This window comes from Brachycentrus maculatus, unplaced genomic scaffold (assembly GCF_059751285.1).
Source record: "Brachycentrus maculatus isolate JH-2025_06_01 unplaced genomic scaffold, ASM5975128v1 h1tg000104l, whole genome shotgun sequence".
Taxonomy (NCBI): Eukaryota; Metazoa; Arthropoda; class Insecta; order Trichoptera; family Brachycentridae; genus Brachycentrus; species Brachycentrus maculatus.
The window spans coordinates 1,113,166-1,137,455 of NW_028280858.1; the positions used below are offsets into that span (position 1 = coordinate 1,113,166).

General features: G+C 34.0%; 2 protein-coding genes across 2 annotated transcripts in view; one reads left to right on the plus strand and one right to left on the minus strand.

Moving 5' to 3' along the window:
- Positions 1-24,290, plus strand: part of pnt (ETS transcription factor pointed) — a 328,008-nt gene that overhangs the window by 183,948 nt on the left and 119,770 nt on the right. The window lies entirely within an intron of this gene.
- Polr1F (RNA polymerase I subunit F) overlaps positions 14,477-24,290 on the minus strand; it is a 185,870-nt gene continuing 176,056 nt past the window's right edge. The window contains exon 6 of the mRNA XM_088258844.1: positions 14,477-14,695. Within this exon, the coding sequence (XP_088114970.1) occupies positions 14,602-14,695 (94 nt within the window). The 3' untranslated portion in view covers positions 14,477-14,601. The remainder of the gene's footprint in view (positions 14,696-24,290) is intronic.

Below are 24,290 nucleotides of genomic sequence, written 5' to 3' on the forward strand. Positions count from 1 at the left end.
CGCATTCCGCATCATTTTCAAACACCGTATGTCACAGTAGATTTCAAGAAATAGTGGTATTTACCAAGTAAAACTTAAACTAAAAATGGATAGATATAACCACAAAGTGAATGCCGAATCAATTAATGAAATTACTAATTCTAATACAAAATGTAAGACTTTCGATAAGGGACAATCTGAATTTTTTTAATACACAAAAAAACAGCGCTGTTTGAAATCCCCTGGTTTTATCTTGATGTTTGTGAAATATAACTTCAACAGTTTTTTATAACTGCGGAAATCGAAGACATAAATAAAATAATAGTAATGCTCATTCAAGTTTATGGCAAATTTTATTTGTTTTTATTTGTTTTTATTTTAATAATTATTTGTTTTAAAAAGCTACTGTCCCAGTTTAAAATTTAAAATGTTTTCTTTACGATTAATTAATTAACACTTCTGTGTTAATTAATTAATCGTAAAGAAAGCATTTTAATCCTTACTATCTCTGAAATAAATAACCGTATAAAAAATTTCATAATCTCTTATTATTAATGACTTTAACCTGTTTTCTTTTTGTGTGTACCAATTTGACTGTACTGTCTTTCGATAAGATTTTTTGCTGTTATACTTTTAAGTGTAGGCTCCCAGATAATGTGCCTTTTTTATCCACCTAACCTTCTTTCGGTCTAGTTTTTTTGTAACTCTTTGTTACATATTGGTCATTGTATCAAATAATAGAAATCATTCATAACAGAGTAGAAAGTATCAAGGCACCTAGTAATCTTGCTGTTTTCATTTCGCTACCTGCGTGTGATGATCTAGACTTGGAGACGTTCTTTTTTACTCGGGTTTACATATTGTCAGACTGATTAAATGTCGTGTCTAGAATGGGGACCATATTTAAGACCTCTATTCTGGGTACTTCAATCGAGGAAGTCTCGAATTATGAAGTATTAAAATTGATTTAGAAGGTTATAATCCACTTAAGATGGTCGAGTAAGAAGAAAGTATCTCCATGATGTATGTACTCGTACATATCGGTACGTGGATTACCTGAAAACAAATCTAGCTCATGGGACTGTTTCCATAGAGTAATACAGTCTTCTTCTTCTTCTGTTAGTGTCATGTCTGGTCAGGTAATTTATGTATTAATTTTAAATCAAACACAGATTTTTGGAGTCTACTAAGTTGTATTTTATTAACAAAAACACATAAAAAACTACCCTCCCGCCCCTCTTCATATTTGTATAACACAAATGGTAGTGTAGTGGTAAACAAACAATCCACACTACTACTATTACAGCTCTATAAACCATAGACAATAAACCATATGACGTCATAAAACGTTCGATGACGGAAATTTGATGACGTATGCAAACGCTCGTTTTTCGTTTTATTCAAATATCTAATGTCTAAACCTTCATATTTCCCTTAGTTCTCTACAGATTTCAATAAGAATGTCACTGATAGTCTTGTGATTTTTCATATTAATTTATTAGCCAATAATCACACCTCGTGATATGTATCCATTCAACAGACAATAAATTGTCCAAATAAGCCTACACAGAACAAAAATACGTAACATTCTCCTTATCATTCATCGTTCACTTTGTGTAATACCACTTAAAAACACCACTTCACGACAACCGGGTTCTGAACAACCATTCTTCAGTTGACGTTAGTCTTCAGTTGACCTGATGATGATAATAAATCCTCGTGGTAAAAATTACAAAATGACATTATTTTTACCATTTTCTATCTGAAGAAAGCAATAATTTCTTTTACAATATTTGTCAATGTATTTTTTTTACGTACTTCCTGAAAAATTCTAATAGAAAATAGAGAACATTTTGAGTGTGTCACATTTTGTTCACAAATCTGGATTATCTCCAATTGTAAGAGTTTTTTTTGTTTGTATTTTTGACATCTCAAAAATGTCCAGACTTCCATATTCGTCTTCATGTATGGTTGAGATGTAAAAAAATAATATGAAAATAAACAAATTTATATTATTTATTGATTCGGCATTAACTTTGTAGAATGACATGTTGATTATTATATAAAAAATTAAACACTTGAATATACCACTTAATGAGTTTTAATTTTTACTAGAAGATGAAAACATCTGCAAGTTTTCGAAACTAGTCGTATATATAAATAAAACTCAATAAGTGGTATATTCAAGTTTATATATTTTTTAAAATAAACAAATTTATGTCAGAATTATCTTGACGATTGAAAATCTGTCAAGTCTTATTTGATTTTTTTTCAATCTTCGCCGATGCGCGACTTTTTTTTTTAAAACCCAGCTCTTTAGCATTTTACATACATTATGATCTTACATTGTAACGGAGGGCGTTCCGATTTCTACCGTGCAAAATACATACATCCTCTCGATTATTACACGGGAATCGTATCTCATTTCACGTGTATCAACCTTTTAGAATCAAACAAGCACGTCTTGCATCGGAAAAGTTCGGTTGAATTCGATTAAGTTCGATCATCCGACATCTCTCTCTCTCGCTATAAGTAAATTTTCTCCACCGCGTTGTCTCTACGATCCCTCGTAATGGCTTCAATCCACTACTGTCTGAGCATCTAGATAGCTCTGCAATCTCTGTACATTAATGCCGTAATAACAGTTTAGCCCGCCTGGAGGCCCTAGAAGCTTCTACTTCCAAACAATTAGTTTGTCTTTATTCCGTTCCAAGAGCCACCAGCATCTGTTTTATTCACAGTTGAGTTTGTTCAAATCTTTTATTCGACTTTGAATAATGTCGGCATGTCGCCTTACAACTTAATAAGTAAACAATCCTTCTAAGTACATAATCGAATCTACATAGATGACTAACTGAAGTAATTAACTACTAATTCCTTTATAACATTTTGAGTGTGTCCAAATACAAGTTCTCAAAATCTGGATTATCTCCAATTACAGGAGTTGTTTTCATATTATTTTTTGACATCTCATCAAAGATGAAGAAGAATATGGAAGTCTGGGCATTTACGGGGCTGACGACCGTCTTAGGCTGGTTTAAGTGATCAATTTACACACGTGTAACACTCACCAATTCTACTGATTATTTACAACCACACTACTCAAATTCTTGGAAGTTCTATATATATGAACCAATTTTGAAACATTATTCTTGAATCACTAGAACTTCACTAAAGACATCTATATGACGGTCGTCAGCCCCTTAAATGCCCAGACTTCCATATTCTTCTTCATCTTTGATGAGATGTCAAAAAATAATACTAATACCTTTCACTACGTACGCCGGAGCACTTCTAGAAAATTTGGTGACGGATTTAAAAACTTGTATTTATTTATATTGGCAGTGACAGGGAAATTGAAAGCTTTTAAATGTAAATTCACAGTAAAATCGGAATACAATTTTGTTTCACATATTTTATAAATTTCGTAACTTATTTCATAAAACAAACGAAAATGAATGCTTTGCAATAGAAGGTCTGTCAGGAAGCCTAGATGCTTCTGTATCAGATCTGGAAATGCGGTTGGATAGCTTTCAATATAGTACATAATCCTGTTTGTCCTTCTACAAAGGTAATGAATTAGTTGGAAATATTCAGCTCGAATTCTTTCAATTAAAGTTTTATATTACTTCAATTCGAAACCGATTACGTGTCCACATCGATGATCGCGTGATTAAATTACATATGTTATTTTGAAGCCGCTTTTTCTGTAGCTAATCATTCCAATTTGTTCATTTTCCACTCACTTGTCTAACGCGAGTTATTCGAACACTCGTCTTCAGGATATCATCTTACAAATACTTAGACCAGTTTAGAAAATTAATTGTTCACTCTAAATATTTTGATAACCCTGAACACATGTTGATCGTACTGCACTAACTACAGTAAAATATTCATTAATTGATTCGGCAGTCACTTTGTGGTCAAATCTATCCATGTTTAAGTAACTTTTAGTTTGTAAATACCACTTTTTCTCAAAATCTATTTTGACTCATGTTTCGATGCGTTCAGTATCATTTCCAAACATCGTGTCTGATATACCCTCACCAATTCTACCCATGTTTTGTATTATTGGTGAATGTTACACGTGTGTAAAGTGATCACTCAAAACCATATAAATAACTCCTGTAATTGTAAATAATCCAGATTTGTGAACAAGTATGTGGACACACTGAAAATGTTGTCAAGTACTATTTTCTTTAGTGATCTAGAATATTGATTATTCGTTTCATTTATCTATCTTGTTTGATGTTTTTTCAATGGTTTGTGTAATGGTTTGATTATAAATTCCATCAATCACCTTCGGTAATAAATATTTTTACTTTATTTTATTTGGAAATTCAATAGAACAGTTATTTCACATTTTTAAGTTAGTGAAAATACCTGGAAGAAGGACGGGAGGGATGAAAAGGGGAAACGGGAAACATCAAAGCTTAAGTCAAAGACAAATTATATGACAATATCCCTACAATGTCGAGTAGAACATATCAATATTCCCATATTCATCGTTGACCAATTATTGATGAATGGTAAATATAGAACAAAAGGCCTTCTTAGGACATCGGAAATGAAGACTCTACGACCCATTGCAGGCCTAACACTTCGCGACAGAGTAAGAAACTCAGAAATAAGAAAAATCTGAGATGTTGAAGATGTTGTGCGATGGGGAAGAGAAAGAAGACGTTTCTGGAGAAATCATGTGGGAAGAGCGAGTTCGGATCGAGTGGTGAGGATAGCAGCGGACAGCAGCATAAGCGGGATCAGACCCCCAGGAAGACCACCTAAACGATGGAGGGATAGCTGGTCTTCCACCTCTCAGGAGCGGACCGGAGAATGACAGGACCTAGTCCTAAAAGTAGTAAAAGAAGAAGAAGATAAATATAGGAACCTTGTTAAGAGTTTGTTCTACTCGTGGGAAGCGCTAATGTGTCAGTAGTCCTAGCGATTATTAATCTAGTTTATTCATGACCATGATATGATGGTGATTCAAGTCTTGGCTATTTGTACGACATTTGAGAGCGCAAGAGAAATTTCTGCCAGCGCGGGGTGTACTTGTCCATTTGCAGGTCCTCTTCTGCCTGAACAGCCTCCGTCTCCACTCGGATTACTCTCGCCAGCGCTGATTAAACGCCAAATTAACATAATAATCGTGAGAACCGACCCGTCGCGGAGGCTGGAGACTTGCGGCGGGACAGGACCGTAAACTGTACTATTGAACTTGACGAGGAACCTGTTCTGGGGAGGCAATAGCCACCACAGGGGCATCCTAAATGATCTCTTTATTCGACGCAGCAGTCTCAGTGTTTTTTATTTTTATTTTTATTTATTTTATTTTATTGAAAGGAAAATAACAGTTTATAATACATGATAAATCAGAATACAAAAAAATCATGAATTACAGTTCTTCACAACTATGCATAAGAAAAGTCTATATATAAGAAGAGACATGAGACAAGAATGGGATAAAGAGAAAAGGAGATGACAGTGATAGGAAAAGAAGAAAAGGAAAGGACTCGGAATAGAATTACCCTTTTAGGTTTATAAGATTTCGAACAATTTAGCTTTAAAGTTTGAAAGATTGGAGTGTTGACAAAAACGTACGATTCCGTACGAATGAAACTTTTTGAATCTTTTGAGGGTGCTAAAATCAGCACAGGGCGCTTGTGCATTACACAGAATTTTACCGTCCGGCAGTCCGGTTTTAAAAAATAATAAAAGTGACTTTTATGCTTATAGACTTTTCTAAAAGGTAGTTGACGACCCTGCTCGGTTATATGGATAAAGAATTGGAGAAAAATTAGTACGTAGTAAAAGGGGAATATTTGCAATGGCTAAGTGCGCTTGTGCACTACACGGAATTTTACCGTCCGGCAGTCAGGGTTGATTTTTGAAGCAACGGTGTTTATGTGGAAAAAAAATGGAGTCATCGATGATTCTATAATTAAAATGTAACTTTGTTTTAAAATCACTATAAATATTTTATTATAACTTAATTACAATGTCTACCGGTTTCGAAGCTAACCGCTTCTTTATCAAGACTGATTAATACTAGTATTAATTAGTAATTATAATGTCTACCGGTTTCGAAGCTAACCCCATGTTTATCAAGACTGATTAATACTAGTATTAATTAGTAATTATAATGTCTACCGGTTTCGAAGCTAACCGCTTCTTTATCAAGACTGATTAATACTAGTATTAATCAGTATTGATAAAGAAGCGGTTAGCTTCGAAACCGTTAGACATTATAATTAAGTAATAATAAAACATTTATAGTGATTTTAAAACAAAGTTACATTTTAATTATATAATGGAAAATCACAAAGTTAGTGCTGCAAATATAAATTATATTGATGATTCTCTACACAATCTAACAATATTTGTGATCTGATTCTGCGGATATATATTTTTTTTTCAAAACTTTTTTTTGAGATATGCTTCTCCAACCACCCTGTATTGTTCAACATCTCGCAGTGTTTATATCAACTAGTACGAGAGCGGAAAAATGAATGAATTTAATTATTGGTATTTTTTGCCGCGCTCTCGGCTCTTGAATGAACCTCTCGAGTCGTGCCAGCATCGCTCGCCTCCATTCTGGTTTACTATTATGAACATTTAAATTAAACACATAAAACCACGTGAAATATTGCCCACTTCGCCTATGATTGCGTTCATTTTAAGAGGTTTATGATATGGTAGGTGTGTATGGGATAAATTTCGCATCCATGCCTTGTCGCTCATTTTCCCCTCTAATATTTATTCATTATTACCTGTAGTGGACGGCTGATCACCCTTCCTTCTTGTGTATATGATCAAGATAATACTGCGTTTATATGATGCAGTGCCATGCACCATCGGTGTGTGGATAGGGGTTAGAGAGAGGTGCGTATGGGATAAATTTCGCATCCACGCTCTTTTTTCACTCTAATATTTATTCAATACTACCCTGGACTGGTACCTGTAGCGGAGGGCTGATCACCTTTCCTTCATGTGTTTACGATCAAGATGACACTGCGTTTTTATGATGCAGTGCCCTATGCACCATTGGAGTGCGGATAAGGGTTAGAGAGAGGTGCGTATGGGATATATTTCGCATCCATACCTCGTCGAACCAGAATTGGAAATATCGTATGGACGAGAGAAAAAAAATACCCATCGTCCATGTGGCTCTGAAATTTAGCTACGGCTTATGTTACACCGCTTATCATGGCCCAGCTTAGGCTTCAACTTTCTAAGTTTCATAGCCTATGCCTACTCGTGAGTGGATTTACTCTTTTTGTTTAAAGTTACTTATAATTTCATGTAATTCATGAGTGAAAATTCTAGGCAAAAACACTCGACACGTTACATTTCCATTATAAATGATTTTAAGAAATCAGGAATTCTAGCTTGTAAAACTGTTACATTTTGGTGCGATTTAATGATTTTATATTGGTTTATCACAGGATCGGTCACGTTTTGTCAGAACTTTAATTAAGATTTCGATAGGATACAGTAAACATTACACATTTGAATTTAAAAGATTTTTTTGCAATACTGGAAATGTAACTTTTTGATAAGGACCACCACATTTGAAAATACGGGTTTAATACGAAGAATTTTACTGGCGTCTTTGTCAAGTCAGTTATTTTTTATTATTTCTTAAGTAAGCTTATATTCCGCCACCGTAGTGTAATGGTCAGCACGCTCGGCTACCGTTCTGGAGGTCCCGGGTTCGATTCCCAAGGGGGGTAAAATAAATATTAGTGATTTTTTCACTGTCATATTTATTCAATATTACCCTGGACTGGTACCTGAAGCGGAGGGCTGATCACCTTTCCTTCATGTGTAAACGATCAAGATAACATTGCGTTTATATGACGCAGTGCCCTATGCACCATTGGGGTGCGGATAAGGGTTTTATTATTTATTTATTATTAAGCTTATATTACAACTAATGTAAACTATTATTTGCACTTAATTTACATCATCTAAATTTATATTTACATCTCTTTACAGTAAACAAAACATTTATTTTTAAATTCTTTCAGACTCTTTTCATTATTCATACATTCAGGCATCTCATCATACATTTTCAAACCCTTATGCATTAAACAATTTTGCGGCTCAGTTTTTTTCAACAATGGCAGTCTTATTTTATCCTTATTTCTAGTACTATGGCATATATAATGATATCAACTAGCGTTGTCCATTGATTGAGATAAATCTAGATAGATATCAATCTATTCGTGCAGGTACTTGGAGCGGTGATTTGGTTATTTATATGCGTCTCTGAATACATCTGTCCTAATGCTTTCACCATTTGATCTAAATATAACATTCTGCTCCCTTTCCATTAACATTTGCTTGATGTAAACGACTCAAGTTCTGCTATGATACTTTTCGTTTCTTGTTCTGCGTTCCTGGTGTAGTTTTGCGATTTGATTGTAAGGTTTTTATATTATTTTTTGACATCCCAACATAGATGAAGAAGAATATGGAAGTCTGGGCATTTACGGGGCTTACATACAACCATCGTAGGCTGGTTTTATGAGATCGCTTTACACACGAGTAACATTCACCAATTCTACCCATGATTGACAACATGATTCGGGCGTAAGCCCTGTAAATGCCCAGACTTCCAAATTCTTCTTCATCTTTGTGGATATGTCAAAAAATAATTACTACTATAATTGGAGATAATCCAGATTTGTGAACAAGTATTTGGGCACACTCAAAATGTTGTAAGATTTTTATGCCAGCTTAGTAAATTCGTGCCTTTTTGTGTCTTGTTCTGGTCTTGCTCTTACTGATGTAGTTTTGCAATTTGACTGTCAGATGCCCGCTTCGTAAATTCGTGCCTTTCTGTTTCTTGCTCTGCTCGTTCTATTGTAGTATTGCAACTGAAATGCTATATTTTTTTGCCCGCTTTGTAAATTCGTACCTTCTCGTTTTTTGTTCTGATTTTTATGCCCACTTCATAAATTCGTGCCTTCTTGTTTCTTGTTCTGGTCTTCCTGATGTAGTTTTGCAATTTAATTGTAAAATTTTAATGCCCGCTTCGTAAAGTCGTGCCCGATATCATCTCGTTTCATCGCGCTCACAGTAAAATTGTCAAAATTCTTCTCCCTCTGACCAATTGAATTTATCACCATTTTGTTTTATGGCAGTGTGGAGCTTTTATCTACAGATCATTAAACTACATACCGCAGATGCGTCGGAGGAATCCTCAAAAATTAGTATCGTCCAGTTAATCTTCATTACTTCGGAAGCTCGTTTGAATATCGTTCCCAGTGATCGTGTTCGCTCGTATAAATTCTTTGGATGTGGAATATTTCACGCTCTCATACATCGACTACGTTGAATCTGTTTCCGTTGAATTAAGAGTGCGGTGAGGCGTAATATCGCTTACCTAATTATGCAGCAAACTGATCGCCTGATTCTCATAATATCTGCAGAATCAGATCCATAATATCGTTGGATTGTGTAAGAAAATATATATCATGACACTGTGTCATGAGATTGATCATTTTATCTATCCCTAAAAATGACAAGGTGCTTGTCGAAACCGGTTAGAAAATGTACCAAAATAAAAGAGTTTTATTTTATTAACGAAACGTATTGAAGTTAAAGATTGATCGTTCTTTTTTTACACGAACAATGTAAGCACTTTAAACAAACAAAAAAACTTGATAAAACTATCTCTTCTCCCCGGAATCCAGTTCCAAACTACTTTTTAATATATTAATTAAGTATGCCAAATTACGAGATAGAAACATACATAAAGTAGAGTGGAGCGAATGGATAACGAGAGAATGACTAAGAATGTAGAACTAGAACTGCTGAAAAAGACTTGGCATGATCAGATCAATCAGAACCGAAAGTCTGGTGGTGTCGAAAATCATGTATGACTAGATGTATACTAGGAGTGTTTGTCAGGACAGAAGAGTGTGACGTTCTATCGTCTCTGCCTACCCCTGCGGAGAAACGTCGTGATGGTAGTAGAAGTGGTAGTAGTAGAGTTGCCATACATTATTTATTTCTCCCCTAAAGTGAAATGCTAATTCTGACGCCCTTACTGAAAAAGTGACAAATCTTTTTTTTAAAAGACTTTTTGATCTTTGTATCTGAACCAATCAGTACGTTTTTTTTAAATAAATTAGAAATATTTGTACGTTTATTATGTACACAATATTTCTATTTCATACTATTTCTGTGAGGCTAAGCGGCCCATTATTAGAAATTGGTATCAAATTGTGGTAGAGTAGATTCGAACCGAGAAACTCTGACTTTATAGTCCGCGACACTAACCAAGGTACTAGGTACAACCCGACACGTTCAATTATCTCAATTTTAGAAATTCTACTACACAAATATAATTCAATAATAATTAAAAACAAATGAAGATTCAGTATGTATCTTTCATTTTACAACCTAATTTGATTTCTTATACCTTTAGTTTTTATTTCTTGGTTCAGCTTATTTTACTTATATTATTTTATAAATTTACATGCCCAACCGTTTTTTCTTACTAAGGATGACAGATTGAAAAAAAGTACTTTTAAATGATTGTATTGACGTAATCGAATGCAGTGTGGACATCGCAGTAACTAAGAGTGTCAGAAATGAAGACTAAAGAATATTATATCTGGCAATAGAAAAACATGGCACGATCAGGTTTGCCAAATACTTGAAAGTGGTCAGATTAGGAGTCGTAACAATCGGCGGGTACGTATGAGGAGATGCATGAACGTAGTTAGCAATAGTCTTCGAGACAGAATAAGTAATACCAGGATAAGAGAAATATGCGAGATCCAAGACGTCGTTAGGTGGGGAAGACAACGAAGAAGACAATGGTATGCGCATGTAAGGAGAATGGAACCATCCAGACTCCCCCAGCAAAGAGATGGACCCACAGCTGGGAACCAACATCGCAGGAGGCTAATCCCTCTTAAAAACAGGCCACAAGACCTACACTAAACTAACTAACTAACTAACTAACCATCACGCCGCTTCCCCGCAGGCGTAGGCAGAGAGAATAGAACGCCACACCACTCTGTATTTTTGCAAACATTCTTCGCCTCTTTCACGTTCATGCATCTCCTCTAACAAACCCGCCGATTATTACGACTCCTAACCTGACCACTTTCAAGTATTTGGCATACCTAATCGTGACATGTTTTCTCGGTCTTCCTCTGCTCCTTTTTCCAATTGCATTCGCCTTATAAATTTGTTTTACCGTTCTTTCCTCACTCATCCGTTCTACATGTCCAAACCATCTCAACACACCTTTCTTAATTTTATCGATAGTGCTTAGGTAGGTAGGTAAGTAGGAAGGAGGGTTGCCACCTACACCAAGCAGAAGAAGAAAAAGAAATATTGATCTTGTATTTCAATGAAAGGAAAACAGTCTTGACCAGAGTTGATAGCCCCTTAAGAGAAACTGAAACCAAGAAGCCTGTGAACAGAATTCGACCGGCAATTATGTCATCGGTACAAATGTTAAATAATATTATGTATTAAATATATGCATGTTTTTTATCTTTATCAAAATGGCGTGGGCAGCATCGACGGCCGTATCGATTTGTTAGTTCTTAATTAATGTGGGAACTCTCGGGTCACCGCCGAATATAAATATCTCAATCCCCGTGGAAAAAGTTGAGAACCATGTCAGGTTGCTTTTTTCAGGTTTTTACGCGAAATATATCGTGGAATACGCGTATGCAAATAGGTACGAAAATTAAAACGTTATTTGTTCGAGCGAATAAAATATCGACGGTGACAGTTTTTAGATAAGAAATTAAAACTTGTTTTGAAGTCAATTCTGAAGCGTATTTGCTACAGGGAACTTTTTTTAATAGCTGATTATACTAAGGTTGTGATGTACAGCATTTCGAGTAGAGAAATTTAAAATTAATGTAACTCTGAGATGAGTAGAAGTAATCTAAAAGTCCGCTTCCGTATTTATTTATTTATTTATTTATTGAACGGCTGAAGCCTTTAAGATAATACATAAAATACATAAATACAGTATCTAATATAAAGATAAAAAAATAGACTAACGAATAAACTAATAGAGAAACAAAAAGTCTTGTAACAAATAGTCTTATAACATAAAATCATAATTTAAAAAATAAAATAACAAGTTGTAAGCACTAGTAAATACAAGTCTCCTTAAAACACTATCGGCGAGCAGTAAGAGAGGGTGAAACAATACGTTAAAATTTATCCATTATAACATGGAGAAGAAATGCTGAGAAAGTACAGATTTCAAGGAGGATAACAATATATTAAATAAATCAATACTTTCAAAAGCATTGGCTAACATGTGTATCATAGTGGTCAGTCAATTTTATAAGATTTTAAAATAAATACTCTATCGGAATGCTCATTGTGTATTTTATTGTATAATATTTATATACTTAAAAACCTTGCTAAAAAATACTTAGAAACAGCGTTGTATTTCGAATTCCGCTATATTCATGGAACTTGCCTTCTGACCCATATCGGCCAATCAGAGAGCGGGGATAGGTCAAAAATTTAGATGACGTCATTATCGGTTTGTGTCTCTTTTTTTTTTTGATACTGAAAAATTTTCTAAAAAAAATCTCTATTTCATAACATTATATCTAAAGATAGAGAAATCTTTTAAACATAAATGTTACCCGGAGAATTTTGATTTTTTTGTAAAATCGAATTACATGGATCTGGCGGATTTTGAAAGTAGGCGATACATATATTAAGTTTATCACAAAACTAACAAAAAAATAACATAATAGTTATAATATTTAGACTTTAGAGGGTGAAACACGATAATATGTTATCTTATACATAGTAAATAATAATAAAACCCTTATCCGCACCCCAATGGTGCATAGGGCACTGTGTCTTATAAACGCAGTGTTATCATGATCGTTTTAAACATGAAGGAAAGGTGATCAGCCCTCCGCTTCAGGTACCAGTCCATGGTAATATTGAATAAATATGACAGTAAAAAAATCACTTATATTAATTTTACCCCCCTTGGGAATCGAACCCGGGACCTCCAGAACGGTAGCCGAGCGTGCTGACCATTACACTACGGAGGCGGATCTTATACATAACATTACTTTATTGCTGTAAATTTGATCATGTAACTTTCATTCTACATTTTGAATAAGGATTTAACATACTAATTTTAAGATGAAACCTGTTTACACAACAAAGTATTATCCGTTTGTCATTAACGGTATAAACAATATCCGGTCATGAATAATTCATTGAAAATGAGAGATATCAATTTAATAAACTGTGTCTTCTCTTCCCGCGGTTGTAACTCCATGGCGCCATTTTGTTACCTGTGGAAAAATCGTAACATTACAAAGGTCATGTCGCTCACTCCTTTCAACAACGTCGTATATCAAAAAACTTGATTTTTCAGGAGATCGTTTTTAAAGTTTGAAAATATACTAAAATGTATTAAAAATAAATGTCAAGCCACTAATTGATATTTTTACCGCGCAACAGATCTTTTTAGGTAAACCCTGAATGTTTTTTCTCCATTTGAAAAATATTTAGTATATTTAAAAAAAAATATTAAACAATACCTTTTCTTCAAAATGGAAACACTTTCTGCCCTGTAGCGGGTAAATTTTAGGTTAAAAATATGCCGCTTTTGCTGGGATATACAGTATCTACTCAATGAATTAGGGCCACCCATTATTTTTTTGAATACTCTAAAATCTTTTGGATTATTATATTTATTTTACATAAATACTTTAAGTTTTCTATTGACATCTAATATCATGTATATTACCTTCAATAATATGTAAAATATACCTGGATTATTTAAGCCTTTATAAAATTTCAAACCCTTTTTCTGAGAAAGGTCCCTAATTAGCACAGGTAGACAGATAGTTGAAAGTTCAAAAAATAGTCCTATCTTATTTATTAGTGAAGTTTCTTGAGTTCTGGTTGTTGTTTTGTTCAGAGAAGTTATATAGTTATCGTGTCTTGTGAAAAAAACTTAATTTTTAATTTTAGTTCATAAAGTATAATTTTTTTTTGTAAACACAAGTGTTTTTTTTGAAAAGGACAAAATGGGAAAAAGTAAAGATATTTCCGAGGAAAAAAAGTCTAGTGTTATAGTGCTACTGAAATTAAGAATACTATCTATTAGAGAAATTTCAAAAAAAGAAAACGTTTCTCGTCAAACAGTGGACTAAATTTCAAAATCAATAAAAAATCAGTCACCCGCCACCAGCAATCGGCGAAAGAACTGTCGTAGGATTAGAAAAACAACACCGAGGACTGATCGAAAAATCGTTCAAAGTGCCTTAGAAAACCGTAGTGCATCAGCAAAAACATTAAAAATAAAATTGGAAGAAGAGGGTATAAATATATCGGTATCAACACTGAGGCGACGTCTTTACGAAGTAAATCTGAAATGCAGGCGCCCTGTAAAAGTACCAAAATTGACACCACGAATGAAAGCGGATCGATTAAAATGGGCCAGGCTACATCGAAATAACTCGGTAGATGATTGGAAAAAGGTATTTATTTAAATTGAATTTTCAACATATCATTTTAGTAAATAAACTTATATATTTGAATTAAACTTAAATTTTCATTATTTTTCAGGTCATCTTTAGTGATGAGTACCGGTTAGAAGCCGTGACAGAGAGCCGTCGATTCGTCAGGAGAACACCAATGGAACGTTACGATGAGGCCTGTGTGGTAAAAGTTATCAAACACCCCCCTGCAACAATGATATGGTCATGTATTATTAACAATTTACCTGGGCCGTTGTTTTTCGTGGAAGGAATAATGAACCAAAATTCCTATAAGCAGGTCCTCGAACGAATTTTATTGCCCTTCTACCATACACTCGACCCAACAGAAGGTCCATACACCTTCATGCAGGATGGGGCACCTTGCCACCGGGCTAAATCAATAATAAAATTTTTGTCTAACAAAAATCTGCCTTTGCTCCCCTGGCCTGGAAATTCTCCGGACCTTAATCCTATAGAAAACGTATGGAGCATGTTAAAAAATAAGGTATACTCATTTCCAAATCCGACAGTAGACTGTCAAAAAAAAAATATTAAAAAAATTTGGTCAGAAGACGAAGAAATAAAAAACATGATAAAACAGTGCATTTTAAGTATGCCAAAAAGAATTGAGGCAGTTATTTCTGCCAAAGGTGGAAATACTAAATACTAACTATATTTATATGAAAATATATGCATAATTTAAGCGTAATAAAGTGTTCATGTGTAAATAAAATTCAATGTTGTTTTATTCAAGGTTTTCTCTGAGTTATTCCTGTTTGAATTGAGAAATTGCGCGAAATTCTGCGTGGCCCTAATTCATTGAGTAGATACTGTACTACATTTTCTGGGCATTCCGGAAACATGCACAACTGATAATTGACGATTTTTGAAATATGACGTTGTTGAAAGGAGTGAGCGATGTGTCGAATTAACATTAGAAAAGATAAATTGTTAATTATTATTGTAGTAATTTAGCAGCGACCCGTTATATTTTTTTTTGTTTCTCATATCAAACTTCTTTCTGTGCAATACATATATACATATTAAGACTTGATTTTATTTGTCACTGATTGCACGTTGCTGTGGCTCAGTCTGGTCAAATGAAAAAAAAGAAAAGAAAATCTTCACATTTGTAATTTGTTTAATTTCACATATATACAATATTTCAGCCACTGCCAAGAAGCACGCTGACCGCCATAAGTAGTGTTTAGTATTGCGTATATTACTGTTACGTTTTACAGATGGCGTTGCCATTGCGGTTGTTTTTACCTGTTACAGGTATGTAAAAACGCGTGAATTTGAATGCGACGATGTGTCAAAATTACTTAGCAATCGGTGATAAACTTCAACAGATTGAATACTGTGAACAAACATTAATATTCTTATTTGTATAGATTTTCACTAGTTTTTATATGCCTCCGTAATGTAGTGTTTAGCACGTTTGGCTAGCGTGCCCGAGGTCTCGGGTTCGATTTCCAGGGGGGGGGGTCAAAATAAGTATAAGTGATTTTTCACTTTAATATTTATTTAATATACATCATAAACACTTTGAACTGGTACCTGAAGCGCAGGACTGACAGTCTTCATGTAATTAACTTAAAATTAAATTATTGCACTGTAGACAACACATTATATTCGATAATAATTATTATTAAAACAAAGTAAATTCAAGTACTCTAGATATTCTAATAATTTAATTTTGCACAGATGTAAAACAACAGCAGCGTTAAACCATTATACGTACATAGGTAAAAAAAAACTTAAATAAACTTCCGGAAAACTTAAAATCTATAAAAAAATATCAAACTTTTAAAACTAAAATTAAAAAACATTTAAGACTCACCCCTTCCTAGACTCCATACCAAAGAATGTTTATTTTTAATTTTTAATTTACCTTGTTAATTTTTTATTTTTAATTTTAATTTACTTTGTTTTAATTTACTTAGTTTATAAAAATAAAAATAAAAATGTGAAACGAACTCCCTCTCTAAACACAAGTATCTACTATATTAGAGAGGTAGAAACATTATATATAAGATGTTCTGTATATTTACCTATTTTGTATTTCAAAAATGTATTTTTGTAAAAAAAAAAATAATAATAATGAATTTTTTCAATTATTTTTTTTACTTTGTTTTCAGTGTTGGTATATTAACTTAACTGATCAACAACCGGTATCAAAATGCCAATTTTGTAACAAGGAATAGTCCAAAAGTAAGGTGAAAATTATCTACACTACATAGTTGCATTGTGACTTTAGTTCCAACATTTTTATGTTTTGTTAATATGTTGACAAATCGGCTGAAAGCTTAGTGAGTCATGTTATATTGCAGTAATCTTTCTACCTCGGGGTTATTCCAGAACCTTTGGGAAAACTATGTACTCCCTAATATAACTTGCAGTACTTAATTACTTGCAATTGCAAATGGCTTTATAATCTCTTAAATATTTGACTAGAGGTATTTTGAAAAGATATTATTAACATTTGAAAAGGTATCTTTTCAGTCAGTACATTTAAACCTCGATATAATGGACAAAAATCCAGTGAAATGAAAAAAATAGACTTTTTTAATGTTTTAGATGATTAAATTTAAATGTCGCCGCATGTATGGTAAATAATTTTTAGCGGCCATGAAGTTATCAGTGGTAATATCACATCTTGACAATCTAATAACATATCGCTCACTCCTTTCAAGAACGTCATATATCAAAAAACTTGATTTTTCAAGAGAACGTTTTTAAAGTTTAATAATATAATACAATGTATTAAAAATAAATATCAAGCCACTAACTGAACTTTTTATTGTGCAACAGATATTTTTAGGTAAAACCTGAAGGTTTTTTCTCCATTTGAAAAATATTTAGTATTTTAAAAAAATAATTAAACAATACCTTTTCTTCAAAATGCAAAAACAACACTTTCTGCCCTGTAGCGGGTAAGTATTAAGTAAAAAATGTGCCTCTTTTGCTGGGATACAGTACATTTTCTGGGCATTTCGAAAACATGCACAACTGAAAATTGACGATTTTTGATTTATGACGTTCTTGAAAGGAGTGAGCGATATATTGATTATTCCTCAGATAACGAAGTTCAACTAGTTAATACGCATTTTTGTAATTTTAGAAAGTTGATTATAAAAAAAACAGCAAACCTCAAAAGTGTAAACAAAACTTGATTCAAATCAGGATTACCGAAAGCAAATACGTCGATATCAAACAGTAACGTCACTTCACGACGAGTGTCCGAAGACAATAATTAGAATTTTGGTTTGTGTTTTGTATTGTTTGTTTATATCTCAATACAGTGTTCATATGTTCAAAATATAGTTTTTAATTATTTATTTTAAACCTAACTTATTTAACGGACGTTAACGGACAGCTCTTCACCCCCAATTAGTCCGTTATATCGATGTTTTACTGTATTAATAATAGTCAACGCATTTAAATGGAAATAAGAAAGCAAAAAAATAAAAAATCTGACATTGTAAATTTATTCCATTTCCTCCGAAAATACTACAAAACACATTGAAATAAAATTTAATTGCGTTATCATGTAGGTCAACGCAATATTTCACCTGCCATAGTTAAAGATTTTGGAAAATATCGCAATTATAAAATTAGTAATTTCTGAACGCAGTTTCCCAACTTCCTTTCTTTTGACGTAAAGTTCAATCACTAGATATTAAAATAAAGATTAAAAATATATTTATATTAATTATTTATTGAATAGCTGTTTAAAACAACGCCTTTGGTAATTATGGATAATTTATACAGTGACATTTTCGTGAAATAATACCTCAATGGCGCTTTAAAATAGGTACATTTCGCAAAATCAACATAGATGACGATTGATATGTAGGTCTGGGTATTAGCAGGGCTTGTGATTCATCATAGGCTGGTTTGAATGACCACCTTATTCTACACGTATAACATTTACCATCCTACCCATGGTTGACAAAATTTGAATATGATTGTCAATCATGGTTAGATTGGTAAACGTTACACTGTGTAAAGTGATCACTTAAACCAGCATATGACGGATCGTAAGCCCTGTAAATACCCAGACTTTCATATTGTTTTAATAAAAATCTTACCGTATAATTTCATCCTTATATGTAGATCTTTTCAATTGAAGCACAAACACAACTTTTGAATGTTTGTGTATTGTGGTTGTCAATCACGGTTAGAATGGTGAATGTTACACCGTGATCTCTAAAACCAGGATGTGACAGATCGTAAGCCCTGTAAAAACCCAGACTTATATATTTGTATATTATTTTTTGACATCTCATCAAAGATGAAGAAGAATATGGAAGTCTGGGCATTTACGGGGCTTACGACCGTCATAGGCTGGTTTAAGTGATCACTTTACACACGTGTAACATTCACCAATTCTACCCATTATTGACAACCACACTACTCAAATTCTTGGAAGTTCTATATATATGAACCAATTTAGAAACCTTGTTCATGAATCACTAGAACTTCACTTAGAGACATCTATTGGTGAGATGTAAAGAAGCTTTTTATTAAGCAGAAACTCTTATATTAGTATGTGAGATCCGAAACCTGGATTATAATCACACACATGAGAAACGCCAGAAAATACCATTTTCATTTTTATTATTAAGCTTATTATTTGACCAGATAATTTTTATTTACAACATTTTGAGTGTGTCCAAATACTTGTTCACAAAATCTGGATTATCTCCAATTACAGGAGTTATTTTCATATTATTTTTTGACATCTCATCATATATTTGTCTTCATCGTAGAGTGTGTATAATTTTATAAATTGAGACATGTAATGTCGGGCTAAACTCGACATTAAAATTGGCGTAATATATACAATGTCGAGCCACAATCAACGTATACGTAGGAGTATTAAGGGTCAAGTTCTAACTGACCAACCATCACGCCGCTTCCCCGCAGGGGTAGGCAAAGATAATAGAACGCCATACCACCCTGTATCTGCAAACATTCCTCGCCCCTTCTACGTTCATGCATCTCCTCATAAGGGTAAAGTTTTTTTTGGGGTCAAGGGATCTTGCATCCCTTATGTCACTGCGACCATATAAGGTCTATCGTGACTTCCCTCTGTATTACAGCTCACTGCCAAGACCTACATGAGTCATGTAACTCACGACCTGTCTTGGTGGTAGGAGCTTCACCTTCTCGAGTCCAGTAGAGGACCTCCAAGGATGTGACTTCGTTTGTGAGCGAGTGCGTCACAATTGTAGAGAATGTGGATTAGCGTTTCGTTATCCTCCATGGTAAAGTTTACAAGGTAAACCAAAATCCTCCCTTCGTCTGGTAGATATACTCCGCAAATAGAGTACCATTTCGTTTCGGGTTTGGCATTTACGATTTCATTCATGAGTGTGTTGTGGTTTGTGTATGTGTCCCGAAAAGGCCAACCCCGTGGTGTAGGAGGATGTATTGTGTTTTTTCTACCCCGGGCTCGGATGTAGAGAGCGGCACCTGCCAGGTACAAACTGCTATCCGGTCAGGGCTGACACCAACAGACATTTTTTTATCAATCATAAAATGCGAATCGTACAAATTAAGAAATTCTAACGGTGTACTTTTTCGCAACTCTTTTATATGGAATGTCTCAATTGGCATCTGCATACAAATTTATTTTAAATAAAAACTGCATTCGTTTTTATTTATTTAATAAGTAGTCTATTCGTTCACTTCATTGTTGAATGAACCAAATACTCCAAATAGCCTTCCTACAGATATAAAAGAAACATTCAAGACACTAAAATGTTAAATACAAATAGATTGATTGATTTTAAAATTAAAATAAATTATATCACCCACAAACATAATCAATAAATAATAAGTGTAAGTCCCTCTCCAAGCACAAAAGCTGGAAAGAACTGCGTTATTCATGTTTAGATTGTCATGTAGAAATGAATTAAATTATGTAAAAGAAACTCTTGTTACTATATTAAATAAATAAAAATATATTTTTTTTAAATTAAACACTTGAATATACCACTTTAATGAGTTTTATTTTTATTTACGACTAGTTTTGAAAACGACAGATGTTTTCATCTTCTGGTACAAATTAAAACATATATGTGGTATATTCAAGTGTTCAATTTTAATAAAATAATCATGTCATTCCACAAAGGTAATGCCGAATCAATAAATAATATAACAAAAATATAAATTGTTGCAAAAAAACGATTTTTTACATCCAGTTTGATTTTTTTTGTGATAATTTGTATACAGATAAAATATGTAGCTACTATAATGTTGCCTGCAGACGTCGGTGACAAAAGTGCATAATGTGTGTGCCAGGAAAGCGATTTACTGAAGAATGTTAGCAAATCCACTTGTTAGCAATAAATACTTGAAAGCGGTCGGGTAAGGAATCGAAATAATTGGCGGGTATGTATGTGGAGAAGAATGAATGTGGAAGACGCAAATAATGTTAGCAAAGACAGAGTAGTATAGCGTTCTATTCCCTCTGCCTAGCTAACTAACTAACTAACTAACCATCATGCCGCTTCACCGCAGGGGTAGGCAGAGAGAATCAAACGCCACACCACTCTGTCTTTGGAAACATTCTTTGCCTCTTCTACATTCATGCATCTCCTCATACATACCCGACGATTATTAAGACTCCTGACCCGGCCGCTTTCAAGTATTTGACATACCTGATTGTGCCAAGTTTTCCTCGGTCCTCCTCTGCTTTTTTTTCCAACTATATTCACCTCATAAATTTGTTTAACCGTTCTTTCTTCACTCATACGTTCCACATGTCCAAACCATCTCAACACACCTTTCTTAATTTTATCGATAATGCTTATCTCAGCCTTACATTCTTTCATTATTTCATTATTCGAACACCTATCAAACATTGTTTTGCCACACATTCGTCTGAGGGATCGCATTTCGACTGCATTCAGTCTGCATTCAGTCTGCTTCCAATCTTCTTTTGTCAACTCCATGCTTCGCTTCCATACATAAGGGTTGGAACCAGAACTCCATTGTGTACTGCCAGTTTCCCTCTGCCTAGCCCTACGAAAATCGGCGTAATGGTTAGTTAGTTAGATGAAAAATGTACATAATTATTGGGATTCATAAGCGTTAAAATGAGTTCTTTGGCATTTCACCAATTAACGCAAAAAATTAAAATGGGGACATAACGTTAACTTTGTCAACATGATTTTTATATATTTTATTGTATTTTTTTATTAGGAAGCTTTGTCATCATAATTTTTATATATTTAATCTTATTTTTTACAATGGTTAAGCAATTTACGCCTGCGCACAGCCCTGATTATGTTATGTATACCTTATCTCGTACTACGCACACACACATATAGATCTATGCACACCGCACTATCTGTGAGTGCGAGCGGAAGATTGAGGCGGCCGAGCGAGACGGGGAGATTCATTCATAAACCGGGAACGCTAAGCGGTTGTAAAAATGTTTTGTTGAGACAGCGATCGCTAACCGAGCTCTCGAGAAACTTGGTTAAAGCTGAGTATCTATTTGTCTATTATTGTTACATACCTTTGAAATAAGATGGTACTTTGAGAAAAAAATTCTTAAAATATCGTTTTTTCGTTACTTATTTAAAAAATAAGAAAACATGTTTTATTTGACATGTCAACATAGATGAAGAAGAATTTAAATGTCTGGGTATTTACTGGGCTTATCACCTGTCATAGGCTGGTTAAGTGATCGAGAAAAAATCTTTTTTTTTTGTTCCCTATGTTTTTATGACGTCTTAGCGCAGTTGAAAATATAGAAATCTTGGTATTTACAAGGTTTATGACCTGTCATAGGTTGGTTGAGTAATCATTCTTGAAATAAGATGGTATTTCGAGAAAAAAATCCTTATACATATTTTTTTGTTCCTTGTTTTTTCAATAAGAAAAGTTTTTTTTCACTTAACATACATTTTTTTATTTTTTTAATCAAAGATACATAATCAACATAGTTACATATATTTTTTTTCATGAAGAAGAATATGGAAGTCTGGATATTTACAGGGATTATGACCTGTCATAGGCTGGTAAAGTGATCACTTTACACACGTGCAACATTCACTATTCTGCCTATGGTTGACAACCATACTAGAACTCCTTGATATATTACTAATCTCATGACACAGTACATATGAGTTGGCAAAAGCCATCTATGTTGGTTTGAGAAAGCTTTTATTTAGCAGAGACCCTTTATTTTTATGTATTTAAGATTATAATACGGGCAACACGAATTTTAATTTTTTATGCAGTTTATAGTTTGACCAGTTATTATTATTCGTAACATTTTGAATGTGTCCAAAAACTTGTTCATAAATGTGGGTTTTTTTCCACTCAAAAGTTGTCATTACTTTTTGACATCTCAACATAGATGAAGAAGAATAAGGAAGTGCGAGTGGGAGAGTAATATACACTTTGTAATTGTTGAATACTTGAAATTGCAACTCTTTATCATTTATATTTTACCTTTGCTTGAAATTTCCTGACGTTGCAAGAGAAAAAACCCGTTTCCAGAAATCCATACACGCAAATTGAAACCGCAGGCTTGCCAACATGTACATACGTATGTATTTTATCGTTTGACAGTCGATTTTAAAACAATTTGGATATAATAATATGATGAATTACATGGCAGCGACTGGCAAAGGAAGGATGAAAGCAGAGTGAACGCTGTTGAAATGCGCTCCCTCAGACGATTGTGTGGAAAATCATTGTATGACAGAATTAAAAACGACGATATAAGAAAGGAATGTAAGGCTGAACGAGGAATAATTGAAAAGATTAGGAAGAGCTCTTTGCGGTGGTATGGACATGTGGAGCGAATGGATAGCGAGAGAATGACTAAGAAAATATATGTGGCGAATGTGAGAGGGAAAACAGAACGTGGACGACCGAAAAAGACTTGGCACGATCAGATCAATCAGAACCTAAAATCTGGCGGTGTCAAAACTCTGCGTAATCGGAGGGCATGTATGACTAGATGTATGGATGTGAAGGAGGCGAGGAGTGTATGTCAGGACAGAAGAGTGTTGCGTTCCATCCTCTCTGCCTACCCCTGCGGGGAAACGGCGTGATGGTAGTAGTAGTAGTAGTAGTAGATGAATTACATTGTTAAAGATGTAGATTATATATTTAAAGGTCGAGCAACCTAACCCAACTGTATTGAGTTTTTTTAAATCTACGACTGTTAGTTAGTGGTAACTGTCGTAGTCGTGTGCGCAAGTCCTCCAAACCGTTTCTCTGCAGTGGTAGGAAAAGAGGATGGAACGTCACACTAGTTTGTCCGGTCAAACACTAATACTTAACATCTATTCACAACATACATGCGCTCTTATTATGTAGACTTTTGACACAACCGGATTTTAGGCTCTGATTGATCTGATCGTGACAAGTCTTTTTTTGGCCGTCCTCGTTCTTTACTCCCGTTTGCATCTGCTAAATATACTTTCTTAGTCATTTTCTATTTATTCATTCACTCCACGTGTCCATATCACCTTAAAGAACTCTTCTTTATCTCTTCAGTTATCCTTGTTCAGCCTTACATTCCTTTCTTATATCGTTTTTAATTGTCTGTCATTTAATGTTCATTTTAACAGCGTTCACTCTGCTTTCATCCTTCCTTTGCCTATTCCATGTTTCGCTGCCAAACATCAGTGTCGGTACCAGCACTCCGTTGAGAACCGCTTTTTGTTTTTTAATCTTAATATTTAAATTCATAAATAATGAAATTAAATACTTAATTTAAGCCATTTATTTCTTGAATCTTTTCTGCACGGTAGGTTTTTGTGTGTG